General features: G+C 52.1%; 2 protein-coding genes and 1 non-coding gene across 4 annotated transcripts; all 3 read right to left on the bottom strand.

Moving 5' to 3' along the window:
• Window positions 1-124: 124 nt before the first annotated feature.
• On the bottom strand, window positions 125-207 carry trnal-cag (transfer RNA leucine (anticodon CAG)). Its single transcript has one exon. It is a non-coding gene; the product is annotated as a tRNA-Leu (tRNA).
• A 4470-nt stretch (window positions 208-4677) lies between these two features.
• sox7 (SRY-box transcription factor 7) lies at window positions 4678-10229 on the bottom strand. 2 transcript variants are annotated; one of them, XM_086100364.1, is made up of 5 exons: window positions 9739-10229; window positions 9545-9644; window positions 8795-8913; window positions 7779-8688; window positions 4678-6717 (listed from the first exon to the last, which is right to left on the bottom strand). In XM_086100364.1, the coding sequence occupies exons 4-5, from the start codon at window positions 7999-8001 to the stop codon at window positions 5825-5827; spliced, it is 1116 nt and encodes a 371-aa protein (XP_085956490.1). In that variant the 5' UTR covers window positions 8002-8688; window positions 8795-8913; window positions 9545-9644; window positions 9739-10229; the 3' UTR covers window positions 4678-5824. The 2 variants fall into 2 exon arrangements, with proteins under 2 accessions (XP_085956490.1, XP_085956489.1); XM_086100363.1 differs by having other exon boundaries at window positions 8775-8913; window positions 9545-10229.
• A 145-nt stretch (window positions 10230-10374) lies between these two features.
• On the bottom strand, window positions 10375-23789 carry pinx1 (PIN2 (TERF1) interacting telomerase inhibitor 1). Its single transcript, XM_086100366.1, has 7 exons — window positions 23737-23789; window positions 22994-23103; window positions 22534-22626; window positions 22238-22316; window positions 21845-21934; window positions 18138-18220; window positions 10375-11675 (listed from the first exon to the last, which is right to left on the bottom strand). The coding sequence occupies exons 1-7, from the start codon at window positions 23756-23758 to the stop codon at window positions 11229-11231; spliced, it is 924 nt and encodes a 307-aa protein (XP_085956492.1). The 5' UTR covers window positions 23759-23789; the 3' UTR covers window positions 10375-11228.
• Window positions 23790-27923: the final 4134 nt, after the last annotated feature.

Consider the following 27923-nt stretch of genomic DNA (forward strand, 5'->3'; position numbering starts at 1 on the left):
TTACTGGTGAGCTCATTCCTTTGAATCAGGTGCGTTGGTGTAGAGGAGGGATCGAAAACAAGCAGGAGATGGCTCTCGACGAACCGGAGTTCCCTACCCCTGGCGTACAGGAGAGCAAAAGTCATGTCAGAAGTGGGATTCGAACCCACGCCTACAGAGTAGACTACGACCTGAACGTAGCGCCTTAGACCGCTCGGCCATCCTGACATAGGGTGCCAGCTTGTGTTATATTATAATTAAATAAGCTAAAAGATGAGGGTGCGTTCGTAACTAGATATTATGAGAAAGAAAATATCTAAGAGGAGGAGGAGGAAGAGAACCCACCTCGATGTTCGTTTTTATTTTTCATCGAGAAACACCCAAACTTAAATGCAGCTTGATTTTCTTCTTTATTGTGTGGAACGAGTAAAAGTCTAATAAACAGTTTGATTTCCAAGTTTTATCTCAAAAGCAAAAATTGATTACAGCACGAGACAAATGGAAAACGGCGTGTTTTGGATTCCCGGAAGTTGCCCCCTACATCATTTCTCACACTGGCCGCAAGAGGGCGACAGCTTAGCGCCCGAAGACGATGTGGTGTTCCGTCGTGAGCCATCTCCAACCTAAGTTCCGCAACCGCTCAAACGACACATTGGGCCGATGTAGAAAGGGTTCCGAGAGCAGATGGAATGTAATGTTCGTCCTTGAGGTGGTCTGTAGTTGTGGCTTGTGTCATTCCACAGCAGCGTTTCCTTGTGTGAGCGTGCCAATAGAAGCCAAAGTGTGCAGTGTGGGGCTTGAGGGAGGACGACGCGGTCCTGTACACACCAGCTTTCAAATCGATATCCTCAAAACAAAAAGCTGCTCTGGATGCAGACAAGTCAAAGAACTAGCTGACCAACTCCAGCATCCCTTGCCAAAGAGCACTCAACAACACAAGACGCGTGTCCAACCATCAACTCCAACAAATTATTTCCATTAAGGTTTCATTTAGTCCTACTTTTGTAATTGTCGTGGTTATTTCTTGGCTAAGAAGCATTTCAGGGTGAGCCCTTTGCTCGTGTGTGTGTGTGTGTGTGTGTGTTTTAGACTAACTCAAATCTCAATTTAGCAGTATTTCATGAACTTTATCAAGAAAACCAACGTCAGCAACAGCTTTAACACGTGCTCAAGTCACACAAGTTAGTTCATGATATTAATAATAAAGGAGCTCATTTACCTGCACTTGAGTAGAAGCACCTGTGGCCCAACCCAAACGGTGGAAGGGTTTTGTCTTTCTGGATCTGGATTTGGAAAAGTGGGAATTTATGCCATGTCTCCAAATGGCGTCATTGAGTAGCGGGTGGTAGAGACTGAAAAGAAGTGGACCTACAATTGACCCTTGGGGAACGAGCGAGGCAGTGTGGGGAATTGTGCATTGAAAACAGCTGGCAGCGAATGATATCATGGGATACCTAGTGTCGCAATCCCATGTCATCGGAGTCCATCACTTTTCCCCACCCAGAGCTAAACCGGCGGCTATTGTTTACAAACGTGTTCCATACCTGCGTTACATACACGCAGACGTGAGCGTCTTTGCTGTTTTTGCTTATCTGCGGGGGCAGACCCGTCTGCTCTTAAGTGCTCGGCCATCTGCAATAAACACACACACGCACGCGCGCACACGGCTACGTGAGCTCGTATCCTGTTTTCAAGCTGTCAACGCGCCATTTTAGCAGCAGCAGAAACAACAGCGCTGTCTCAACTCTGGGGAGGGACAGCAGCATGAGTCACTTCCGTACGTTTCGTGATTTCACCGCGGACCTCTTGAAGGGAGGCCGGCAGGAAGCCATTCCTTCAAGCTCGCGGGCAACACGTCGCGGCCGTAACTCCGTGGAAAGGATGACGGGCACCCGGTGCCAAGGTCGCCCTGGAGCGGGGCCCCGAACCCGCTGAGTTTTTTTTGAAGTTGAAAGCAGGCACATCAAGGCGGCGGACGCGCCGTGCGTTAGCGTTGACGTGCGGGCTCGCCACCGCTCTCAAAGTTCCTCCGGGGAAGAACATGCGGTCAACACGCTCTTACTCACTTCCACTGAAAAAAGGCAGCATTTTTGAAAGATGCGGATCTTTCAAAGCGGATATTGGAACAATCGACACCCCTCAGATAAGTTGACCATCAAAAATAGCGTGATTCGAAACCATGGAGGGCGCTGCATACATACCGATCACCTGCAAAACCACTTTCTCCATGTAGCAAATGTTCGAGCGAAGGATAAATGGACAATCTTAGTCTCATCCTTTGGCCGCACTGGCAGCCAAGTGCAAGTCTCCCCCCCCCCCCCCCCTCCCGCTGCTGTATCTGCTCAGAACAGGTGCAGCGTTCGCGGCGCAGGTACGGACGGCTGGGAGGCCCTTGGCCGCTGGTTCGGTCCCCCGAGTTTTCCAAAGGGGTCTCCCATCTGCATGAACGCACAAACACACGCGCGCACATGGCGTGCCACATGGCAGCCGTCCCCTTGACGAGTCTGCTCCATTCTTCCGAACACGCCTGCCTGCTCGCCGCCCGTTGTCGAGCCACAATGAGATGAAGAATAGCACCCATAATCCCTTGCTGCAAGATGCGCGTGCGTGCGTGTGTGTCTTTTGCCCCTTTTATAATAATAATAATAATAATACATTTTATTTATAAGCGCCTTTCAAGACACCCAAGGACACTTTGGCCCCATTTAGATGCAAGTACAAATCCTAAACAGCTTCTCACGCTTCACTCGAGCAAGATTTAGTTTGCGGGGGGGGGCCAGCGCCATCATACACGCGAAGCTTTTCCACCGGATTGCGGCGGGTTCAATGACCCCGCGTTTCCATATCGTTCAATAAAAGCAACCGCGCAGGAAGAATGAAAGCGCCCGCCTCGGTCACGTAATTGGAATCCGCCCTTTCGCCGCGACCTCCAATTAGCACGGCGAGAATGCGAGCGGACGGCGAGGAGCCGCGCCACCGCCATCGCCAGACAGTCGGCCTCCTGCGTGCCTCCGGAGGACTCCGGCCGGCGGCTTTCAAGTCACTTGAAAGGCAACGGATGGATAATACTTTACGCAGCTGTTGCGCGGCGTTTTACCTTGACGCCCCGCTTGTTGTTTGTTTGGCCAGGGAAGCGGCATGACGGCACGGGAGGAAAGAGGAAACATAAGAGACTACCTGACAGCCTCGTTCCACCGCCCTGACCCCGACCGCGGGCTGGAACGCGGCCAGCCGGCAATCAGCCTGCGAAAAGAAAGAAAGAAAACAACCCGGAGGTTCCCTTGTTTGTTCAGCCCGCGTTCGCAAATATTGTGCATCTTGCAAGGATGCCAGAGATTGGATTGCGACATTGAACCTTTTGACCTCTTCATGAGGACGGCGTGGCACCTCGATTGACAAGTTGAATTCCGAGCTCCAGTCGCGAAACAAATTGAACTCATTCACATTCTTTGAGTCACCGACCTTTTTCAGTAAGTTGTAGTCTTCTTTCCATTGAATCGCGGCGTCCCCCAAGGCTTAATTTGAGGTCCACTTCTTTGTAATGTCTGTGCTCCCATTGAATGGTGTCATGAGGCTTTATCTCTTGAATTGACAGGTCCAATTGATGCTTTTTTTTAAAAACTCATCCACTGCCACTCGTTTTCAAAGTAGACCGCCATATTGCGAGCATTTTAAGAAAAGTGTGGTCCGGGACACTCGGGGCAGTGAACTTACTAAATGAGAGAGTCCAATCTCTTCTTTCACCCTGCCCAAAAATTCTCAACCATTTTTTTTTCATAATTAGCAGTAGTAATTGCACGGGTTGGGGTTTTTTTTTCCCCGAAATCCGTCGTCGTCACCCTGAAGGAATGCGCCGCACGCATGATGAATGTCGCCACTTCCGACACTTCCGGCGGCGTCGACGCACACCGACAGTGCTCCCGCCGCCGCATCGATGAACCAGGTGAGGATCGGCGGTTCCCCGGTTCTCGGTGCTGTATTCTTACAATAAGAATGAGGACATGGAAAAAAAACATGTGGAAAAAAACGGCCACGGTGAAACGTTTTGGAGATGGAACACATCATTCCGGGCTGCTCTTTCTTGTCATTGGACGACAAATTACGAGCAGGCCGGAATGGATTCGTGGCGTTTGCACGGATTCCAATGGGGAAGATTTGCCCCCCCCCCCCCAGATTGGACTCGGCGGCGTCGTTTCAGCACAACGGGTCCAGCTTCCCATCTGACTGCAATGTCGGGACCAGCCGGGCCCAAACATCCTGACGCGGAGTGCGCCCCCCCCACCCCCCCCCCTCCTCGCACCTCCACAGCAACCTTATCAGGCAGGAAACACCGCTCCTCCACCACATCCTCTGTACAAGAAGCACGACTCAAGCTTTCCCCAAAATCCCGGGAAGAGCAGCCAGACTCCAGGATTTGTCAAAAGCCCCCCCCCCCCCGCCCCCAACATCCTCCACCCTGAATTCCTTTTAGCGGAAAAAATGGGGCGAGTTTGCAAATCAAACCGACTATGCGCTATTTACGTATTTTCTACATGGACGTGACAGACGGACGGGGGGAAAAGAAACCCGGAATTGCGGCCGCTAAGGGGACGGAGGCGGCATCGCGTGGCTTTGTTCTCGTCTGTCATCCTCATCAGGATGAAGATGATGACGGCAGTGGATGTCTGACAAGCACAAACAAAGTCCAACACGTTCCAGTTCGGCACCAGCATCGGCCTTTATTGATTTGTACAGGAAATGACAATTCATCACTTTTAAATTACAATCTAAATGGGCATACATTTCACCCTAGCTCAATCATAGACACGGTTATAGTTGTATTATTAAGCATTTGATAGGGGCGGGGGGCGTACTGGAGATGAAACCCTCACCGGGGCGACAAGTAGCGAGGTCGGTCTCCGCGAGGGACAGGATGACCAAAACGAGAAGCTTTCAATGAGCTCCTGGCGAGCGTCCATCAGTGCTTCTGCTTGCACAAAAAAACGTAGACGACGAGCGGAGGGGCCCCCCCCCATCGCCTTCCCTGAGGTGCTGCGGTCCCTCCTAAGTTTTGGCGCCGGCAGCCGGCCGGACATGTCGCGCTCTGGCGCTCGGCACGTCCGGCGCGGCTTTCGATCTGCTACTTTCTGTCCCGCCGCACGCGGCGAGTGCATTCGAGACGGACGAATTGCGAATGTCAAGAGTTCTTTGCTGACGTACGTGCGCTTCGATTAACTGGCCACCGGTCCAGGTGCTCCTCTTACCAAAAAGGAGAAGTCTTTGGGGGGGGGGATTGCGACCCCGCTACCCCGACGCGGATGGAAAAACCAAACTGTTTGGATGGACGTCTCTATAGCGACGGCGGATGCGCCTTGCGAGAAACAAGCCCGCTTCCGTCGCCAAAAGTGCGAAGGCGGCTCGGGGAGCCTCCAGCAAAAGCACGAAAGCCTTCTCGGCGAGGGTCGAAAATAAGGACCGCACGTTTGCCGGCAAGTGCCTTGTGACCCATTCGGAGTTCCCTTGCCAAAAACTCTTCAATCTGCCGGGGCCCGAACGAAGACAAGCGCTACGGAAAACGGATGGACGGACAGCTCCTGGTGTGCGTTGGCGCCACGTAGGGCGGCCGCGACCGAGAGTCGGCTCGGGTCGCCGGCGAGCTTCACGGGCGCGGCGGTCTACGAAGCCAATGGATGCGTGTTGCGTGCGCCGGGATTGACTGGCGGCCGCTTCGGGGCGCGCTCGGCCGGTCGCGCCAAACTCTACGGGGGACGACCCCCCCGCCGACGCGTGACCCCGAACGGGAGCGGTGCTAGAAAATGAAGGGACGGATGCGGGAAGCGTCTTTGAGCGCGGCGGCCCCCGCAGCTCACGAGATGCCGTAGTTGTTGTAGTAGGCGGCGGTGGCGTCGGCCAGGACCGAAATCAGGCTGGTCTCTGTGGCGCCGGTGGCGGCAGACACCTGGATGTGGCCCGCGCCCCCGCCGCCTTGCTCGCCGTGGAAGCCGCCCCCTGCGGAGTTGAGGTACTGGTCAAACTCGTCGCGGTTCACCTCGTCCAGGAGCTCGGCCTGGCTCAGCTGATCCAGAGTCTCCAGGTGGCCCTGCGTCTCCGGCGGCGGGGACAGCTGCCCCGCGTGGCCGTGGCAGAGGACGTGGTGGGGCGGCGGGAACGGCGAGGCGGCGTAGTACGAGCCGGGGATCGGGCCGCCGTTCGGACCCGGGGTCACGTGCGGCCCCGCGCACGGCGCGCGGCTCGGAGCGTAGTCCGGCTGGTACGGCGGCGGGCTGCCCATCTGGCCGGCGTGGCGCCCGTCGGGGGAAGAGCAGGACATGGCCGGGTAGTAGGAGGGAGGCGCGTGCTCGCGGTCCACCGCGTCCAGGGGCGACATCTCGGGAGGGGTGGGAAGGCCGTAGGGGTAGGCGTCGAAGCCGCCGGGGCCCGCCGGGTCCCGGAAGCCGGGCGGGGCCGGGCCGGGGCCGGCGAAGCGGACGGCCGCCGCCGCCGCCGCCGGGTGGCTCCCGTCGTCCTTCTCCAGGGGGCGGCGCAGGGCCCGATGCTCGGGCAGAGCGTTCTGGTCGGGGGGCAGGCCGCCCAGCAGGAAGGCGGGGTCCACCCGCTTGCAGATGCGCTTCAGCTGCTTCTTGCGGCGGGGCCGGTACTTGTAGTTGGGGTAGTCCTGCATGTGCTGCACGCGCAGGCGCTCGGCTTCCTCCACGTAGGGCCTCTTCTGGGGGGGCGTCAGGGCCTTCCACGACTTCCCTGATGGACGACAAGCGCAAGCATCATTCCACCGGGCCAAAACGCTCCACATTCGCTCCGGAACTCAACCGAATTCCAGAAGCTTGACGCTCTCTAATCAACTTCAGGGCGTGTGCGTGTGTGTGTTCACCTCTTTGAATGAAGGGAGGCAACGGCGGCAGAAAAATGACACGGCCACATGCCAAATTCAAAATTTGGGGCATAACACACACAAAACTATTTGTTCCCGTTTTTTGATTTGATTTTGGGGGAGGCGTAACTTCAAATAACGAACGCGTGTCCGCATTCTGTAAATTGCGGCGGGTTCTAAATTGAAAAATGACCATCTCTATTGTGTCAACATTTCCAGGCTTTCACACCGTAAAAAGCATGAAGCCTTTGGCTCCATTCTCGCCCCCCCCCCCCCCCCTCCCCAAACATCTGGAGATGTCATGTGTCACGTTTGCCGGCGGAGCCTGGATTTCTTTTCGATCCTGCCCTGACTCGACGCCACAGAGATTTCTGTCACGGCCGCGTGAAATGGGGGAAATTTGTCAACCGCGAAGATCCACCAAAGTCTTGATTCGCGCGTCACCCGTTCACGCTTTGAAGTGAACAAGTTTGCTCGGAGTTGTCGAGCGACAGCGGAACATTTTCACGCGTGATCAAATGTCTTTGATTCATGCGTAAAATGCACTTTAACGCAGTGGTTGAAAATGAAGGAGTTGAGTAAGCTCGTGAAAAAAAACTACAATAAAACAAATCTCCGTGTCTCAGTCTTTCGGCTTTAAATGGGAAATGTTTTCTTCAAATGTGCCCGAGATCACATTTATATTTATTTTTGATAAGAAAACACAAATCCACTGATTGTCTATAGCGCGCGCGCGTGTCATTTGCCGAACTTGGACACATGCGCATAAAAACGGTGTCTTTTTGCACTCCAAAAGCCACGCTGGAGCGAGTGGCCCACGCGGGGCCCATTTCAAAGTCGTTGCTTTCCGCAGCTCGAAATGAAGCTTCAAAGACAAAATGTGGAAACCGCTCCGAGTCGGAAGGAGGACAAAAGACGGCGAGGGACTCACCGAGCATCTTGCTGAGCTCGGCGTTGTGCAGGTCCGGGTTCTGCACGGCCAGCCGCTTGCGCTCGTCCTTGGCCCAAACCATGAAGGCGTTCATGGGCCGCCGGATGCGCGGCTCGGCCGGCTTGTCGCCGCCGCGATGCGCGTCGGAGGCCGCGTCGCCGTCCGCCGGGGGACACTCGAACGACTCGGGCCACGACGAGTAGGCGCTGATGAGGGCGGCCATGTGCGCGCCGCCTGCCCGCCCGCGTTGCCGACTTGCGCTCTTTTGCTTCCGAGCGGCCACTCGCCCGTTGTGACTCCGAGGCGGGGGGGGGGCGGGGAGGGGAGAAAGCCAAAAAGTTGCTATTCGGTGCGAAAACGGCAGTTGCTGAGGCGTGAGCTCCTCCTCGGCGAGGTGTGATTCAGGTTCTCCTCTGGCGTCGAGCGGGGGGCTTTATATTTGAGGAGGGGGGCCTCCTCTCGGCTCCTCCTCGGCGAGCGAGTCCGACGCAAAAAAAAAAAAAAAAACCGGGACGCGCGCACCCAATGCGCTCACTGCGCTCGAGTCCGTCTTAAATCAGAGCGGAAACTTGTTCGTTTTTTGTTATTGTTTGCTTTGCTCCTGTTTTGTTTTGCTGTTGTTGTTTTTTTAACGCGTGTGCGCAGCGGGTTTGGCATTCCTCTTCGGTCTCGGTGCTCGCGCCCAAAAAACTTCTCAGAGCAGTTGTTGTGGTGCGCGTCAAAAGCAGCAAATTCTAGGTGGCGTCGACTGTTGGCTGGAATCCTCGCATCTCCCAAAGCATCACTCTCCCCAAAGAAACGGCCGTACGTCATCATCAAATCGCACTTCAAAATCTTTCCACTTACAGGACATCGCCGCCACTTTTGGTATTTCCTCGATTGAATTTCCATTCTCCAAAGTTCTTCGAAGCTGCACAGAGAACCCATAGTAAGGTGAAGGATTCGTGCTGGCGCTTGGCTTATTTTTACACTTCCGAGATAAAATGCTGAACATACAAGCACGCGACACCAATCACCTTCCTTCTGGAGCTACGAGCGACTTTCTCAAATGCGGGAGTTCCTGTTGACAGGATACTCTTCGGTTGTGGCCGGAGTAGCTCGCTGCGGTTGTCGGAGGCTAGCTTGGTCGTCAAGACTGAAATCAGGAAGATGACCACATCAGATGAGTCTCCCAACTTTTTCAACTCAAATTAAAAAGTGACTAAAACACATCATAAATCGTGCATGACACAAATCCAATTTGGGGAGGTAAAAAAAAAAAAAGGGGCGGGGGGCAGGGAATTTCACGCAGACAGCTAACAGCTTTATAGAGAGGTTGCTTGTATCAAATTGGTTGGCTCATCCGCAAGTGTTCAATCCTATCTTGGCAACAGAATTGATCAACTAACAATAAAGGTCGCGACCCGGGGCGCACGGCTAGCATCGTTAGCTTAGCTGGCCGAGATTGCTAGCCTCAGCATACAAGCATAGCATTCGCATTTTGGAGCTCAGAAAGGCATCACGTGCATTGGCATTTTATGGAGAAGGCAAGTAGCGGCGCGTCTGCCCATTTTTGAGGGGTTCGAAGCCCACACGGTTCTGAAAATTATTCATCCGAATAAAAGCGTAAAGTAGTAGGCGGAGAGAAAAGTTGCCACCGGGAGCGCGGAGCCAGCTGCATTCGCTTTAGCTGGCGATAATTCCTCATGCGAAAAACGCAATATTGACGGTTGTGGCCAAAGCGCCGCAAAGCGTCACTCGATGAAGCATACGAGTGCATTTCTTACCTTGGAGCCGAGTCGGGTGCACCTGCCGATTTTTGACAGATATCACAGACTGCCGGCAGAGCTTTCTCCGGGATCTGCTTTTATTGGGGTTACTTTGAGGCTGTGAGAATGAAACCAAAACATGAATTGACGGTTACCGACACGAACGAGCAAACAAACGTCACAGTCGGGAGAACCGCCGGCACTTCGCTTACCTTGAAAAAGCCGTTTCGCTCGATTTTGGAGGGATTTTACCGATCACGCCGACAAATGCAAAAGCAAAATGCGAAAAGGACCATGCAAATCTCGCACCGACACACACATTCCCAGAAGAGTGGAAGCCCCCCCCCCCCCTACCCCCTACAGACACAGAGAGGAAGAGGATACGACACCTGCCGCCCCAGATTGTGCCTCCCGCAGACACATCAGTGATGCATTGGCTCGCGTTTCCTCTCAACGCACTGATTTGGAGCGAAAGTCAGCGCGTTGGCCACATGATGCAACTTGACCGTCGGAACGCCGGCCCAGAACTACCAAATAAGAACATGGCTTCATCAAAGAGGGCCTAAAAAAACAATGCAAACATGAGTCAAGGTCATTGAAGGGCCTGGTGTGTTTTGCTGGCATTGTTTTGGTCGCGCAGCAAAAACAAAAACTACTTGAGCCGCTTGAATGGAGCCGATGAAGCAGCGGCCAAAAGGCGGAAGTCGCGCAACAATCATCTCTCGGGAAATGCGGAGAAAATCGGACACAAATTTAGGCCCGGCGTTTTTCTGTCTCGGGGGGGGAGCGAAAAGTCCAGGCCCGTATTGTCGTCGTGAGAAATGAGGTGAAAAATGACCCCAGAATGAGACAAAGCCCAAGCCTCACATTTTAATGTTTCCGATAAGAAATGAGCATAAACAAGATGGACAAAAAAAAAAGAAAAGCTTAAGTGAGAGCAAAACCTGAATGCGATGTTTGCTTCATCAAGGAAATTAGAATGAAAGAAAAAGCCGCGCACGAAATGTGGTTTTTGCCATCCAAATGAGACAAAAGATTGAGCCCAGAGTCATTAAAAAAAAAAAGGAAATCCCAAGTATGGCTTTGTGAGTGCAGAATGAGATTTGTAGTTGGAGTCCTTTCGTTTTCTGTACAAATAAGATCCAAATGAGCCCGACATTTTGGATTGACCATGACAAAGTCTTTTGGGGCGGGAGGTGGGGGGCAGAGACAATATTTCTTTTTGGGACAACGTGGAACAAAAAGATTTGTATCTCAAGGCAGCCGGCGGCCAAAATTTGGACACGTTTGTTGGTCCCTGCGCGTGGTTGGCCAGCAGTCAAGAGTCAGCCGGGTTGCTTGCGCTCGCGACTGCGAGTCAGTCAATCGTGCGACTCGTTCATACAGCTCACAAATTGCCGCAGGTGAATTAAGTGAGCGCTACACTAAAAAAAAAAAAAGTGGTTGCGTGGGAGCATTCAAAGCGGCCGGAGGATTTCAATGAAGTCATTCTTCCGACGAATGCGACGGCTCGGGTTCGGCACCGCGGCGAGGACAATGGCGTTGGAGTTGATTCCGGGTTGATGGGCGCCGGGGCGTCTGATGCGGTTGAACCGGTCTGCCCGCCGGCGAAGCCGACGGCCTAAAAATGCGACGGGCGCTTTTGAAAGAACAAGACGAAAAAGGCCTTCCGCCTTCGGCCGTTTTGCTGCGGCTCCGTTTCTCACAAATCTCGCTGCCGCTTCTCGCGCTTTTTGGATTTCTTCCGCGCGGCGATCGTCTCCTCCGGTTGCTCGAGCGATTTGCTTTCCGGTTCGAGCGTCTCCTTTTTGCGTTTCTTCTCCTTCTTGGCTTCCTTTGGCTCCGCCGAGCGGTGGTCGTCGACGGCGCCCTCATTTTGTCGTTTCTTCTTTTTAGCGGGCTCGGGCTCACTCGCTTCCTCCGCACCGTTTGCCGCTTCCATCTTCTCGACGGCCTTCTCGTTCTTCTTCTTTTTCCTCTTTGGGGGCTCTTCCGCCCCGTCGGCGGCGGCCCGAGCGTGGCCGCCTTTCAGCCGGGCCATCCGCCGCGCAAAGTACTCCTGCATGCTGAGGGCGCTGGTCACCGTCTTGGCGATGGACTCGGCGTCCGGTTGCGGGGAGGAGGCGCCGTTGCGATCGCCGCCGCTCTCCTGAAGAAGATAACACATTGGGCCGGTCAACTTGCGAAGCGCACAACAGGGCCGACCCGCTTCAAAGATCTCTGCCCACAATTTCCGCACTCAAAATTGGTAGCAATCGTGATACTTTGGGGCTTTGTGGCCAGTCGGGTTCCGCCGGCCCGGAGAGAGACTTTGAGCAAAGCCTCCAAGCTATACATCGAAAACGCAGCCGCCAATCAATACATTTCCATTGTTTGATGTTTGTATATATTGATCGAGGCAGCGAAAGAAAGAAAAATCGGATCGAACACTTGAGCTATTGCACTGGGGAGGCGGAGTGAGATCAAACATTGCGCGGCGATGACGAGGATGATCGAGGCGACGCGGTTCAAAGTCTGGAGCAAACCTCGGCACTTTTGCAGCCATGAAAGCAAACTCGCACGACTTGTGAGAAAAGTCGACGCGGGCACACCGGTCGCCGCGTAGGGCGGCGACGAGGCTTCGGAGCGAGCCCGCGGCGCCAAACGACTAGCGAGCAGGGATTTGGGGGAACGATGGCTGGGGGCCACTTGACGACAAGTGCCTGTGAAATTAGGCTGGCTCGCCCGCCCGGGCGTGCAAACGAGCGGCTCGGAAGCCGCCGGGGCGAGCCGGGCGGCGCAAAGGAGAGGCGGATGGCTGAGAAACATCCCCGTCAGGTGAAAAGCGGCTCCAGACTCGCTAGGTGGTTCTCGCCGACTGGCTGGGGAAGCGCCAATAAAAAGACGCGGCGGCCATTGGACTTCCAGCGCCAGCGGCAGCCGGACGCAATGTTGGTGGCAACAAGTTACCCGGAAACATGTTGCTATGCCTACGTCACCGTTTGAGGATCTGGTTTCCTCCTTTGACCGGGAGTCTCAGGACTCCGGTAACCTGTAATTAGCGCTCCGCACTTTTGCTCCCCCCCACCCCCAAATAAAACAACACATGGAAGGTGAGAACTGTACATTATGCCCACTAGCAGATCCCCCCTCGTGAATAAAATTGCCCAATCAATGTGAGACTTTTTGGTGGGCCGATACCAACAGCGATATCAGAACTTCAAAAACCGGGGGTGGGGTGGGGTGGGCTAAAAAAATGCTCTCCCATAACCTGGCAGATGCATCGGCTGATCAGCGATGCCATGAAATAACAACAATGCACAGGAGCTCACTTGAGCCAAAGCACTCCCGGGTTTGGTTTCTGGGGCAGTTTGGAAAGGTTGGAGAAAGCGGCCAAGTCAAGGCGTCCTCCTCCTCCTGCTCCGCCTCCTTCCCGGCCTGCCCTGAACCCCAGGAAAAGGATGCGTTCAGCGCACCGCGTGCAGCCCTGAGATAAGGCCGCTTCGGCAGAGGAGCGGCCTGGCTCGCTATCGGCCCTTCCTGCGCCGGGGTGGGGGGGAGCGCGGGAGGGGAACACACGGAGGGCCCCGAGGAGGCTCCACGAGAGAAGGAGAGCGGGCGGGAAGGAATTCAACAGGCACCTGCGACACCAGCGTCCAGTTCGAACGCTCGCAGCTCACGCGCACGCCGGAAAGGTCTTGGAGGACGACACGCAAGTATTCCAAACTCCCTCTTGACATTTTTACTTGATGAAGGTCAGAATTCCCAGAGACCAGGCTGCTGCAATCTTCAATGTCTATTTTCCGGTTTTTATGAGGCAAATATGAAAATGTAAACAAAAAATGTCAACGCGGCCCACGTTTGATTTTTTTTTTTTCCCCTTTACATTGTCAGTTCGCCAAGAAGTGTTGAGCAGCGCGCAAATGCGGACGCAGCGCTGCTGGGAGGCAACATCGGTCAGCAGTCAATTATAAGGCGCATTGACAACCGACTTCACGATATGAAGAGCGGATGAAGTCGCAGTTGGCCGTTTATCTACTGGAAATGGGGGTGGGGGGGTGCCTTTTTGTTGTTGTTTTTTGCAATACTTCCCGCTTTCCGATAATTCGCAGCCAGTATTGCTTGTGTCGGTAATTGCGGCGGGGTGCCCTCATTGTGCTGCCACAATAATAAATTTGGCAATAGTCGAGGTCTATGGATCAGGCCCTGATTAGCAGGCCGTCTCTCCCCGATGAGCGCCGGGGTGCGGCAGCCCCATCCTTCATGGGCTTGATGTGGGCGGACAGAAAAACAAAAAGAAAAAAAAAACCACAGGTGGATACCTCACTCCCAAGTAAATAAGACCGCCTCTCGCCGCGTCGCCATCAATAACTTGAGGGTCACGTTGGCCTGCGCTTTGGACCTCATTCGCGCAAAGTACATGGAAGCTAGGTGGAAGGTTTGCGCAAAGCGCCGGTCGTGCGTATTGCAAGCAAGTGCACGCCGTTTCTACGGGAGAGTGGCGCTCGTGTGCTGAACAAAGGAAGGAGGCACGATGCAGACGGCGCATCCAACTCATTTCTGCACGCTGCCGCAAACGCTTGGCAAAAAAATGCCCGCCCCGAGCGCGCGGAGGGACGGCCACGCTCGCCCGTGATTTATTCAAGTGGGTGATTAAAGCGGGGGGGGGGGGGGGGGGGGGGGGGGGGCTGGGAATCTCGGGCCAGTTAGCTGCAGCAGACACTAATTAGCCTGGCCCAAGCTTAACCGAGACACAGAAACCTTTTTTTTTTTTCTTCTCCTTTCCCCCGCCGGGGCTAATCTGTAAGTGTCAGCGAGCTGGCACGGCTTGCCGAGGGAGAAGCCGAGCGCGAAGGTAGGCGCTAAACGTGCGGCGCATGGACGATCGGCGGCGGCGAGCGTCGTTTGGTTGCGGCGTTACGGGTGATGGGCGGGGGACGCCGGACAAAAGCTTAAGCCTTCAATGAGATGTTATCCGAGAGTGAATTTGAGTGGCGCGTCGTCAGCGTGACGCCCCCGATTAAGGGCATCGGAGCGTGGAAGCATTTAACCGCGCAAAACTTCAACAAGGGAGGGCCAAAGCCATTCTGCCACATACGCAGCCGACGGGTGTACACGTCGCGCAAAGACATAAAAACCTTTCAACTGGAGTCGACTGCTCCCCAGTGGCACCGCCGTCTCTAATTGGTAATTGAATTGGGGTGAACCCCCCCCCAAAAAAAACAGGAATCTAAAAATAAAAAAAAATTGATGTTGGGAAAAAAAAAATCAGAAACAATTCAGGATATGGCTGCGTATCACCACTGCCCAATAATAATTTTACTTGCTGTTTTTGTCTCAATGTCCCCCCCCCCCCAAAAAAAAGAAAAATCCCAAAAAGCACCGAAAACGATTCTGACCTCATTGAACATTTCCCTGCCCCAAACGTTCCCAAAGAAGAGTCCGAAAGCTGACTGAGGCGGAGGCGTGGGCGGCGGACCCTCGCAACAGGTGCCCGCCGATGGGGCTGAGCTGGCCCAAGCAGGCGTGGGAGGGGCGTGGGGGGGTCAGGCTGACCCCGAGAGCGCCGGGCGCCGCGCCGACCATCTGACTCCAAGAAGGCCAAACAAGGCCTGTGCCAAATAATCTTTGCACCACTTGAAAAGAGTGGCAAAAAAAAAAGGGGGGGGGGGCAGGTCTTTGCAACAATGTGGTCACTTAAGACAATTCTTGTGGCTAAACTCGGGAGCAAGTCTTTGCAACAATCTTGGCTGGCTCCTCGGTGGGGTGGGTGCGTGGCTTTATTTCGGGAGTGCAAATTCAGTCGTTTTTAGAGCCCCCCCCCCTCTAAAAAGCAGAGCAAATTGAACAGAAGTCACCTAAAAAATCACGTGGTACTCTTTTCTTGAACGTGACCGTTCAGTACAAGTAAAATGGCAACAAAGAATTTGGAATTTGAATCGCTCGGACGTGACATAAAAGTCGGATTATTTGTCCGATTTTAGAGACGCCGAGAAATATGTCATCACAGACAGCTAAGAAGGGCAAAATAAAAAGGTGGCTTGTTTCCGCCTTTCAACTGAGCTGGTGCTTCAAAAAAAAAAAAAAAAAAAAGACGAACTTTTGCTGATGTATGAATCGGCGGGGAGTCTATTTATCAGCGGGCCCCCTGCGCTCGCCCGCTCGGGTCCCTCAAGTCACCAGCCGCCATGCTCCCCTTTGACTGATTAATTAGCCAATCAGAGGACATTTTTCACCGGGAGGCAGAGCGCTTTATTTCAGCTGGCGCCGGCCTCTCCGGCCGGGGGCCCGCCGGAGCCCCGTCGGCTTTTTCCGCCGGCCTGAGCGGACCGGGCGAGGGGTGCCGGGGAGATAAATAGAGCCGGGCCGCAGCCGCCGAGCGGCTCCTCTAACGAAAGCCCCCGAGGAGGTCGGGGTGGGCCGGCCGGGGGCCCCGCCGTTAAGCGCGCGAGGGGGGGCGGGGGGGGGGGGGGGGGGGACTGGCGGAGCGCCTTCATCTAAAAAGCGGCCGCCTCTCTTTGAAACCTGGCCGGCTTGTCGTTTGTCACGCCGTGAGTAATTGCGTTGGGGCGGGCGAGAGGAGGCGGGAGGGGGAGGCTTGAGTGCGTGGGACGGATGATGGATAGCGCCGCCGCGCAGATGGGCAGATGCTTCGCCGCCAGCCTGACCGGTCGCGGACTGGAAATGATGTCGGACGTTTGCCGCGCGCGGCACCGCGGAAGACGAGCGCGGCTTTGCGGACTCCCCCCGCACTCGCTACGGCGACGCTTGAACACGTTTGGGCTCCCCACTGTCCATTCGCAGTCACGGTCACCGTTGGAAATGAATTGAGAACGATTCTCTTTTCCGTGGCGCTGACAAATCTTTCTCCATTTCAATTCTTCTTTGCAAATTTTAAATTTGAAACACGAATTCATGCCTACGAATTCGTGTTTCTGTGCTCTCTCCAGATTGTCGATTTTCACCAATCATGGGTGAGTCCGAAAGGTATCCCAGCGCGTTCATGCCACTCCGATTCGACCCAGATTCGCTGGCGTGTCCAGGCCTCGCCTCACCTCGACGGGATGCGGATGCGCGATATCGCTTGCGGACGGGGGATGGCAAAAGTATTTTCAATTTTGTCAATCCACCAGCAGGTCGTCGCTCACTGCCAACCCGAGACACAAGACCTCGCGGGACGCCATTGTAATTGTGCAGATTTTGTTTTTTTTTTTCTCTCCGATATGGTCAATGGCGTCCCCCCTGGCTGAAAAATAACAAGCCATAACCAAGCGATTAGGGAGCGAACGTTTCCAATGGTAATCAGCCGGGGAGCGGCGGCCATTGTGATGCACGGGCTCGACACCTGCGAGGCTTTTGTTTTGTTTTTGTTTTTTTCGTTGCGCCCCTCAAATCACATTTGGGGATTTTCCGATGCCAATTTCTTCAAGACAATTGTTGGAGATAACGGACAAAAAAAATATTTGTGTCACGGTTCCCGTGGATCCGTCGACATCCCGGGAACCTGTCGTGTTTTTGCAGGGGGGGGCTTAGTGTGCAGCTAAATACAGGTCACTTCTTGGTTTTTTAAATCGTTGATGCTAAAGAAACATCCTGAAATTTTGTGGACAGGTGGATCACTTTCCATTTTGGTGGAGGTTAAAGCTGTTGTTAACTGACTTGCGGAATTTCTCCCCCCCCCCCCCCCCCCACCTCGGTCAAGTCTGAAATAGCAAAAAAAAAAAAAAAAAAAACCTGTAAATTCGGTTCAAAATCCACAAGACCTGGCAGGACGACGGAGTTATTGTGACGGCTTTAATTAAGCACGAGTATCACGATTCAGGATTCTTCATTTCTATTTTGACCCACAAGGTGCAATATTGTGATTCAAAAATAGGATGCTACTCTTTTTTTTGTTGAGTACAGCGTATGATGAGTTTCCTCGTGTAGATGGTTACTCAGCGATTCCTACAGTGAAAATGTTTGACTTTGGATGGATGTGCAAAAAGAGCCACCGTCAAACTTTCCAAAGTGCCGGGAGCAGACAGAGCAAGTCTTTTGCAAGCATTTGGACTTTTCTTGCACAACCGGACCACTTTCATCAGACTTTAATCACGGCGCACCCGAGGAGGGGCCCGCCAGACACGAGCGTGACGGCCAAGGGTGGACGTTGGCGGTTCAGAGTGCAAATCCTTTTAAGTGGATTTGGGCCCGCTGATGGCCACCTTAAAAGCCGCACGCTGTGACCGGCCCGGTCTCGGGCCGGGGGCCGGCTCACCGGGGGAAAACGCTGAGCGCGGCAAACTCGGCGCCGGTGGTCATCAGCGGTAATGACCGCCTGCCGCCGCCGCTGCTGCGCATCAGCTCAGGCCAGGTGGAAAAAGGGACGCCATTTTGTGTCAGCAAAGATCGGGGACCAAATGAGGAATGGCTACTTTCAGGCACAGTCGTTCTTTGACTTCAAAGTGCGCCGTCGTCTCAGTTCAACCAATTGATCTCAGGTGAGCAAAAACTAAATAAATAAATCGACATCGCTATATATCGATTGGAATAATGCAACCAGAACCATGTCAATGTAAAGCTTAAGCAAAGGTCTTAATTTTTGAATCCAAGTAAGTCAACGCTCTCGATGAAAAGCACGGGTGTGTCATACCTGCTCCGGATGTGTGGCAGACTTTGCTCTCCTTCCAAAGATACAATTGAGGTCCGTTGAACTTCGAGAGGAGAGGTCCTTCCCTGAAAGAACGCAATACAGGTTTTTTTAAGGTATTTATTCAAAAAAAACATTGTGTACTTAAGCATGCCGTGACCTTTCAACTTTGCAGGCCCCGATAAAAAAACAAAGCAGTCCTTTTGTTTTTTTTCCGCGGGAGGGAATAAACTGATGTGAAAAAGACCGACGTCGGCGCATCTCAAAACTAACCCTAACGCAGATTTAGGGGGCGGGGCGGAACTGAAACGATGCCCCCCCCCCCGAGGCTATTAAAAGTGCCGCAAATCTGAAGAAAGGGAAGCTTTGCTTCTGTCTCCGGGGGGGGGGGGACGAAACGGCAAAGAAAAATAAACGCGGGACCACGCCTCCAGACTCCCGGCACTCTCGAGTGCCCGGCCTCAAAGACTGGCGGAGCGCACACGCTCGTCCGCCTCGGGTCCTGTTCGTACAGCTGCATCCTCTTCCTTCAGCGCTCCTCTGATAACGTTTGGTTATTTATTGCTCTACCAGCTCTATCTCCCCGTACACCCTTTGGCTTTTGGAAGTCGGCGTGCACACGCGAGAAGCTTGAGAACCTCAACCAACAACGCGAGGTAACACAAATAAATAGGCTGGGAGGGAGAAGGGGAGGGGGGCGCACCGGTCAAAACGGGTCCGGCGTGATCTGTCGGGAGGTTTGGGGGAGGAAGAGGCTGCCAAAAAAATGGCAGGCTGGCAGGTGAAAGTGCGAATCACATCGTGATTTCAAAAAAATAAAATAACGTTTCCTTTTTGCGCTCAAAAGAAGGCCAAGAAACCTGACGCAGATTGAGAGAGAGCCCGTTACGCAAGACGCCGGGTCGCCAGGCCGTTCGGAGAAGTCGTTTGGCTGGACGAGAACATCACTGACGCTCCTCCCAGAGTTATGGAAATGTTTTTTTTACATTTCAAAAAGGAATAAATACAAACCAAAGAGCCGATTACACGCCGAGAGAGAATACGCACAGCGGCCGGAGAGAATGCGAGCAAGGCCAGCGCACGGCGCAACCTGCGGCCGTGACAGCTGACAGATGGAGGTGGCAATTAAAAGTGGGTGATGCTGGGGGCCCGCCACTTGCGCTTGCCTCCCCGCCCGCCCTTCTCCCAAACACACACAAAACCACCGCCATCAATTCTAGCGGGAAGAGAGTGCCAGCGCCAGCAGGAAGTCGATTAAAAAAAAAAAAAAAAAAGGGCAGGCAGGTAAACGTGGGAGATTGGAGGCTTCTCGGATCACATTTTCACCTCATTTCCAGTCAATATTTGCTCATCACTAATTCACACGTCACATGTGAATGTTAAGAGATCCTGCCAGCAAATTCATACCAGCAAAATACGCAAAGACCTATTTTGGGCCAAACCCGTGAAGGCGCTGGGTCATTTGTTTTTGTGCCGGGCAAGCGTCACAGGAAAATCAAGTCAGTCCACTCTGATAAGGATGAGGAGAAAAAAACAAAAACAAAAACATTGCCATTTCTGATCATGTTGGAAGGACAAACTAGAGGAGCCAGGGTCTCGCGGGTTGCAAAATAGTAAGCGCGACATCTATCACGTGTCTGACGCGGCTCTCAAAAAGTCGAATCTTGCGAACGCACGCGAGCTCCATTTCCCATGATGAGCCTTCCGTTCCCGCCACCGAAGACATATGCCATCGAGTCAGGTGCTTCCTTTTTTGGAACCGATCATCCCCAACAGCTGCTGAAGAGGGTCTCCTCTGACAGATGACTTGGAAAAGTCTCGGGGGGGGCAACACGCTGATGAAAGCTTGGGGGGTGGAGGGCTACCAAGTATGTCCCGGGGCAAAGACAATGAAACAACGTGGACGTCCACATTCATCACAGTTCAAAACTCATGAGAAGGCTATTGTTATTGTTCCGATAGGTTTTATGATTTTTATCCAGAAAATAGAACAGCAATTCTTTGGAAAATCCCACGTGGGCGGGGCAGAGCGCGGCGTGGGTCGCCGACATTCAGCAGACGCAATGCGCTTTTAATCAGCCGGGGTCATCGGCAGAGATGGACGCGCCACATGCCCCAAACAGGAAGCAGGAAGCGGCTGCCCAATGACGCGGAGATGTTCCACGTCCAGATGTTTACCGGCGACCGTGAAAATCAGCGCTGACGAATGACTTGAACAAATGTCAAACACAACAGAACTAAAAGCCCCTGACTTTGGTATGGTGACCCTGGAGAGCGAGCGGGCCATTTCACGTAGCCCTTCTCAAGCTAAATCAGTGATGTCATCGGCCACGCACTAGGACGGACGTTCGTATTCGCAATCGGAATCCAACGGCTTACTAACATTGATGGATATCGACGTTGACTTTTTCCGATGGGCAGGAGTGCGTGTCTGTGAACTTCGGCTTATCGAGCGACGGTGAGGGCTAACGGCATCGCATCGCTTTGGATTTGAGCTCAGCACAGCTTTTGAGCGGCGATAAAGAGCAGGCGGCAAATCTCAGCCGCTCCCGGCGGCAAATCTCAGATGCTCCCGTCAATAATGTGGACGCAAAACGCCGACCGGTTGGAAGTTGGGACAGGCTTAGACGCCTCAAAGTTGAACACAGTATCTATGGCGTAACCAGAGGATACGTTGCGCTAAGTGCTAGAATGTGTGTTGCAATCGCAAAACAAGACGACCCGGTTCACGGCGAGCCACTAAGGTTCAACCCGAGCCGCGCGGTAAGATTCATTTTATCGTTGCATACCTGGACATAAAAGACTATTTTTTGGCGAACAAAAGTCCTTTATCTGTCTTGTTTTTGTCTGCGACTCTGAGCTGAGCGGCTTCTGGGGCCGACCCGACGTGTTCCACTGGAAATGAAAGCTCATGCTGCAGGCTACATATCATTTGCATCATTAGCGTGAGGCCCTCAGCGACATATTTTCCCTTGAATCAAACTGGACCTCAGTCAGCCCTTCATCTCGCAACTATGTGCAAACGTTAAGTGGCTTTGTGATAAAATATGACCCGCCGCTTACTCATTTTGCTCTCCAGTCATCCCTAACATCGAGTTCCTCCTTGTGCCTATCGCTGTGTCGGCCTCGTCTGGCAAAACTTCCTGACATGTAAGAGGAAAGTTTTTAAAAAAAAAACCTCCCCTGGCAGTGACCGGGCCAATTGACCTCGCACGGGCCGACGGAGTCCTGATGAGCGTCTGAGCCGTGAGCCAAAAGAGGGGGTGCGTCTGAGCGGATGGCATCAAAGTTTAACATGAGAAGGCAATCAGTGTGAAGCGGAGCCAAAAGCTTCTTTGCTCCATGGTGGGAATGTCGAGAAAACCTTTTCGATCCAATTCACTGAGGAGATGGAAAGAGTACAAGTGCAGCAGTCCCCCGCAATATTGCGCTTCCTCTACCTTTGGTTGCAGATTTTTCTGTTGAACGTTTTCAAAGTGTGTCCCAAGTTTTTATAGATTTATATATTATATCGAGACAGATGAGAGTGAGAGAAAGAGAGATGACTTGAGGGGGGGGGGGGTCTGAAATGTACAACGGATCACTGTCCAGTAGTCGAAGCGGAAGCTACCAGATGAAATAAAAATGTCAACATCTCTTCATCTCAACCTTAAAGTAATATGTGTGTCATCAGCAGCTTTAGCTCAAAACTGCAACACGTGGGCACGCACCTTGGGTGAATTTCATATAATGGACTCGCTTTTTGGACGTCTTGGATTTCTCTTCCAGGCTGAAGCCTTTCTGCTCCTCCGGCTGAGTTTCTGCAGGACATACACGGGGGGTGGGGGCATCCAAATGAATAGTGCGTTACTCCCTTCCCCCGTCAAACGCTGTGGTGTTTTCCACAGCTTAATGGCCAACATGTCCCATATTTTGTACCGCAGCACCCTCTAGTGCCCCAGGAAGGGAAGAGATTGGCTCCGATCTCGAAATGTTCTCATACAGAAGAGAATGTTGCAAAATAAACGGGGGGAGGGGGCAGGGTTAAATCATTTCATCGGTCCACTCGAATTTTGGTTTGCGACACAGAGCCCCCCCCCCCAAAAAAAAGCGTTTTTTATTACCTGTGCTATTTTGGCCATGACAGTTATTGAGCTGAGCAAGGAGGTCGTTGAAATCATCCTGGTGTGCGATCCAGCTGTCCTGGAGATACAAGGGTGGGCATTAACTGAATTTCATCCAACCAAACTGGAGAGCGCAGTTTGAATTGGTTGAGAAATGCACAATGGGACATCCGGACAAGAGAACTTGGGCTCACTCCTTCATGAAAACTCATGATGAGGACAGGAAACTGAGACAAAACGTCCAGCGTTTTCTTCGAGAAGCAAAGGTCAAGTGCAAAAGTGCAAAATGAGCTCACCTCTTGGCTGCCATTGGCGCCGAGGCCATAGCTGTTGTTTTTCACTTTGACTTTGATATGGTCAATGGCTCCTTGCTCACTTCTGCCGAGGCCCTACACACAAAATGCTCTTTTGAGTGACATACTCGTGGCTCTGGTCACACTGACAACACATCAAGTACAACAACCCAAATTGTCATTGACAGTTTTTTTTAAGCATATATGACTACCCATCCATTATTTATTGTATGTTGTAAACACTGTAAATTCCATTTGTATTTCATTCACTGATTCTTTCACAGACCACTAGATAGACCCCAATTGTTTTTAATGCATTTTTTTTCAGTACACTTACTTATGCTCACACGTGTGGGGAAAGTACAGCCAGAGTCGCCGGTGAACATATGTCAATATGTCGGCCCACTAAATTAGCCCTAAGCAACCTAACTCCATGACCCAACAGGGCAGCTGGGACACGCACCTTGCCCTTGGACCAGCCCATGCGCTCCAGCATCTTCTGTCCAAACTTGGACTCGTCATTGCTCCAGGCACTGTTCCGCGGATCGACCGACCACTTTTGTTTTCTGCGGGCTGAAAAAACAGAGCGGCATTTCCCCAAGAGCAATTACTAAGGAAAAAAAATTATATACTGTATATTAAAAAAATGTATATACTGTATATAATTTTTTTGGGGGGGGTAGGGGTGGAAGTCAACTCAAGTTTTCACCCGGGCAAACAAAATGTTTTATATGTTTTGTTGTGTTGTAAATAAAGCGTGTCGTTTGTTGTACAGTATTTAACTCAAAGTGAAAATGTAAATTTCACTTCCGGAGTACGTCGACATATTTAATGAACAGATTTAAGTCTTCATCTGTACGGCCTCTTTAATTTCAACTGGTATTAATGAAGCAGAGCTGAATTACAAACTAATATCACGCTAATATCACCCTGCATCTTAAGACGAATAAGGTCAGGTGATATCAAGAGTCTTTACCAGAAGAACCGACTTGAGATGATAATACACGTGCACATTTTGACAGAGATGCTAAGGGGTAATGCCAGTTAGCTTGCTGAACTTTTCAGAGCTTTTTCGACAGACAGACGCTCTTGGTCAGTTAACCCCAAGTTGTGCCACAAAAGACACAAACAGACACATTCTTAAACAAACGGAAAATGTTAAATATCCACGAAAGGAGCTTATTTATTTCATCACATCATTCTTACGTTCGGCGAGCATGGACATCATGAGGGTCCTGACGCGGCTTCAGGAGTAGGAGTCTCCCAAGGTGCCTGACGAAAATAACAGGGTGTCTCTTGTTTGCCGGTTTGAAAACATCCGGGCAAATAGGACGTTCCTCGAGTTATGATTCGTGTTTATTATTATGTTTGGAAAATTCCACAGTTTTCATGCAGGTCATATCATGTTATTTTGTTGTACTTATCCGTCAGACCTTAAATGCCGGTCCCTGAAAATATTGTCGGACATTCAACCGGTCCGAGGGGTGAAAAAGGTTGTGTGGACCTCTGGTGTACAGTACAGAATTTCGCATGGGGTGGATGATCGTGTGAATATCTTTGTACTTGGATCAGTTCTTAAATTTGGGAACTTGTTCAATGTTTGTTGTTTTATTTAAATAACCACCAAGAGGCGCTGTAATTCTAGAAAAGAGAAACGCTGGTCCTCATTAAAGTTCGATGACCCGAAAACCCCCAGCTCTTCATTTTGTGTGCGCGCGGTTCCGTGTGCGTGCGTGCCCTTGTGCGTGCGTGTGCGTGCGTGTGTGTTAAGTATGCATCTTGTTCCGATAAAAAGTCCACATATTTACAGACACATTATTATGATTTCTAATTTTGCAGCAGTTTATTCAGGGAAGACTTTGCAACTGACAGTTGACAACCTGCACACGAACGTGGCATCTTGCTGTCCCTCATAAAGTCAACTCCCTTGGCTCTCAGCGGATCATACGGATTCCTGGCCAATGTTTCTGTCCCCTTTTTGTAACCGACTATTTGCAAGTCGACAAGTTGGCCGTAATTTAAATGTAAGATTGACGAGGCCCGCCCGAGGCTTATCCGTGGGAGCTCGCTTGAGTCAGACATATCATTTGCGTAAGTTGTGAGGGCTTGAGAGTCCAAATGAGAGAGTGGATGAAAACAAACTGCTCCCTTTGATTTGTTCCCAATGAATCGAAAACGTTGTCTAGCATCGGTATCAAGAAGTTGGGGGACGAAAAACCCAATAAAGAAAAGACTGTTGTCATTTTTACAGCCAGTATGGTTCTGATTAAACGGTGAGGTTCTGCAGAAACGCCGCATGCGAAAGCGCTCTTTGACAGCAGAGAAGTTGGTTGACCTGAAGGGGGCCTGCGGTTCCGACAGTGGGAAAAACAGGTCAGTGGAGTCAAGATGTCTTGACCCACTTTGAAGAGCTTTTACCTGCGGTCGCGTGACATTTTCCGCGCCGCTCCCGTGTCCGAACCCCACCCGTTGCCACGGCCGGCCAGACTGGCTATTATCCGAGTGACAATCTGACCCCGGAGCTGTCTTTACAACGGTCTGGGTGGTGGGATTAAAGCCACATCGTGGAACAAAGACAACGCCACATGGGCACTTTTTCCCTTTGTTTTGTTTGTCACTATCCTTGAGGTCACTCTTAGGTTCAGACACTCGTAACAGAATTCGGCGCCCTAGTTAGTAGTCATACTCGTGCACATTTTTGATGACTAGTAGCGCATTCAATCTCTCGTTCGGTACGCTCTTTGATCTCACCGGGCCGGACCAAGGCAAGCAGCGCGCGTGTCATTTGAGAGGCAAAACCGCGGGCTCTTCGTGACGTTCTCAAACGTTGCGCAACACTTGGCGGCGGCTCAGTGAGAACGGCCGCCAAGTGTTCTTTTCAAGTCACTTCATTGTGCCGTTTTCTCCCGATGGAGGAATCTTGCTTCGGCGACAATGTGCGGCGCGCACGCTTGCTTGTACCTTCGGCAGTTGCGCTGGAACGCGGTTGAACTTCATTCCGAGACAGTCGGCGGCGCAGATCGGAAAGGCCATCAAAGTCACCGGTTCCGGTCCTGACGCAAAGACGGATTGTTCCCATGACGACCTCGGCCCAAATCGTCACATCCTCATTTGTAGTTTGTACTTGGGTGGAAAATCTGCAGCGAAATGAGGATTTTTTCTGTCAATTTGAGCGATTTTCTCAGACATGTTGCCCGCTAAATCTCACTTGTATCATTCATCGGAGTCAGCGAGCAACGTTGGCAAATTCCCCTTCAAAATTGCAGCGGCACAATGAGACGTAAAACACGAAATAAGTTTCAGCAGACAGCGAGTGAAGGTTGCCAGGCTCGACGTGGCCGCAAGTTGTTTTTTTTTTGTTGTTGTCATTGTGGCCTTTGTCAACCATGCAGATGCCTCGGGGGAGGGTGGCAATGGCCTCCATCGCCACAGCAACAGGTTCGAGGCACACTATTGTCATGGAGCGCTTGGCCCACTGCCCCCTGCATCTTGTCCTTCACCCCCCCCCCCCCCTTGCCTGCTCCCATGTAAGCCTCGGCAAGCAGTGGGAATCTTCTTACCCCCCCGCCCCCCACCGAGCACTGGGAGCGCTCCCATTGGCTGACATCAAGCAAGCCTGCGGCTTACATAAGAAGCTTGAAAAGGAAGGGCTCTTCACTGGCACCGGGTCAGAAACAAAAAAAAAAAAGAGGAGATTTCTGCACCAAATGGGGGGAAGGCGGCGGCAACACCGAGCAAAACAAGAGCCTACGACCATACTGGCGGCTCATTTCATGCTAGCCGCTTGTCTCAAATCGGGAGAGCCGCTGCTGGCAGCCATTTACAAAATGGGAGTTCTGTCGCTCCATCAGCGTGCATACGGAAGGCTCGAAGCCTCTTCTTTCACCCGGAAAAGGTACATGTCACAACAGCGGCGGCTGGAACGAAGCGCTTCACACAACAGTTGACATCAACGAACAAAACCCAGAAGACGTGGACAGCCGTGCGACGCTAAGCGCTATTTCTGCATACGCCTGCTTGTTTGGAGCAGAAAAGGAGAGAATCCGAGCGGTCGCAGCGACGTCACGCTCAAAGCGCGCGCACGTCTGCTACGAGTTAAGTTTGAAAGTCAACTCGAAGCCGCGGCCTCCGCTGACGGAAAAAGCGCATGGCTTCACTTCTTCTGTCAATTTGAGATGGGCTTCCATTCCGAACGGGGATGTGAAAAAGGCGCCAAAAGCACCAGGCGCCCCGGGGGCTGTCGAGGGGCCGCTGTCAGTCAAATTGCGCCGACATTCCTCCTCGTCAAAATCCAAATTGGCTGTCGAGCAGGCGCCAAATTGGCCGTCGAGCAGCTGTTGTTCCTTTCAGTTCCTCTGCTAAAGTCTTTTTGTTTCGAAAAAAAAAAATCATTCTTTTGATTGATACATCGTGTTGACTTTTTACGTAGTAGCACAAGAGTCGACCTTGTTGCAATGTTGTGGGGCGGGCTAGGCCACGGTTGTCATTTCCGGTGTACTTGCGCAACGTCGGAACTTGTTTTTGCAGTGCGGCGAGGTCATTCCAAGTGTCAATCGTCTCGCAGGGTTCCCGCGCAAGGAATTCACGCGAGCGTCCAATACGCTTGTTGTCACACTGGCGTCCGCTTCGCACGCACACGTCCGCGTAGGCCGCCGACCGCCACGGAATCAAAATAGCGCCGCGCGCTAAACTTTCTGCGGCAAGTTCTCACTCGTGATGGAAAATACTTCTCCATTACGCACTCGCATGCATTGACGGGAAGGAAATCAATCAACTCAAAAAGAACGCTCGCCCGAGAAGCGACATTGCAGAGCGTCGGCAGAAAAGCTCGCAAGGAAGCCCCTCGTTGTGAGCTGTGCCGAGTCGGTGGAATGGGCGTGTCCATCATTGTGCAACTATGTTTTGGTTTTCTATGTAATGTGCACCCCCCCCCCCCAACCCTCCCAGCAGGTGTGTACACGGCCCAAGGGGATGCGAGTGTCAGGAATATTCGCAGTGCAATGAGTTCGTTCACATGTCAGAGGAAGAAAGGCCCACGACGTGCATATCGGATTGCCTAAGGTGTGTTCTTTGGAGCTTTTCAATTCCAAGTAAGGAATTTGTCTTTTTTTTTTTTTTAAGATAAGATAAGATATCATTTATTTGTCCCACACTGGGGAAATTTACAGCCTCCAGCAGCAAGAATGTAGGCAGAAAGAAGAAGAAAAAACAAACACCGTTCAATTAAGTGCAATATAAATACAAAATGGATAAATCGCAGTGCTATTTACAGTTTTCCACATCATTTAATTATTAATAATTTTCATCATCATCATGAACGTATTTGCACCCAGTCTTTTTACCATAAATGGGGTGGGGGAGGGGGGAGGGGGAATAGAAAATAAGCCAAAATA

Source organism: Hippocampus guttulatus, chromosome 20 (genome assembly GCF_054856545.1).
Source record: "Hippocampus guttulatus isolate MCC_2025c chromosome 20, RoL_Hgut_1.0, whole genome shotgun sequence".
Classification (NCBI taxonomy): domain Eukaryota; kingdom Metazoa; phylum Chordata; class Actinopteri; order Syngnathiformes; family Syngnathidae; genus Hippocampus; species Hippocampus guttulatus.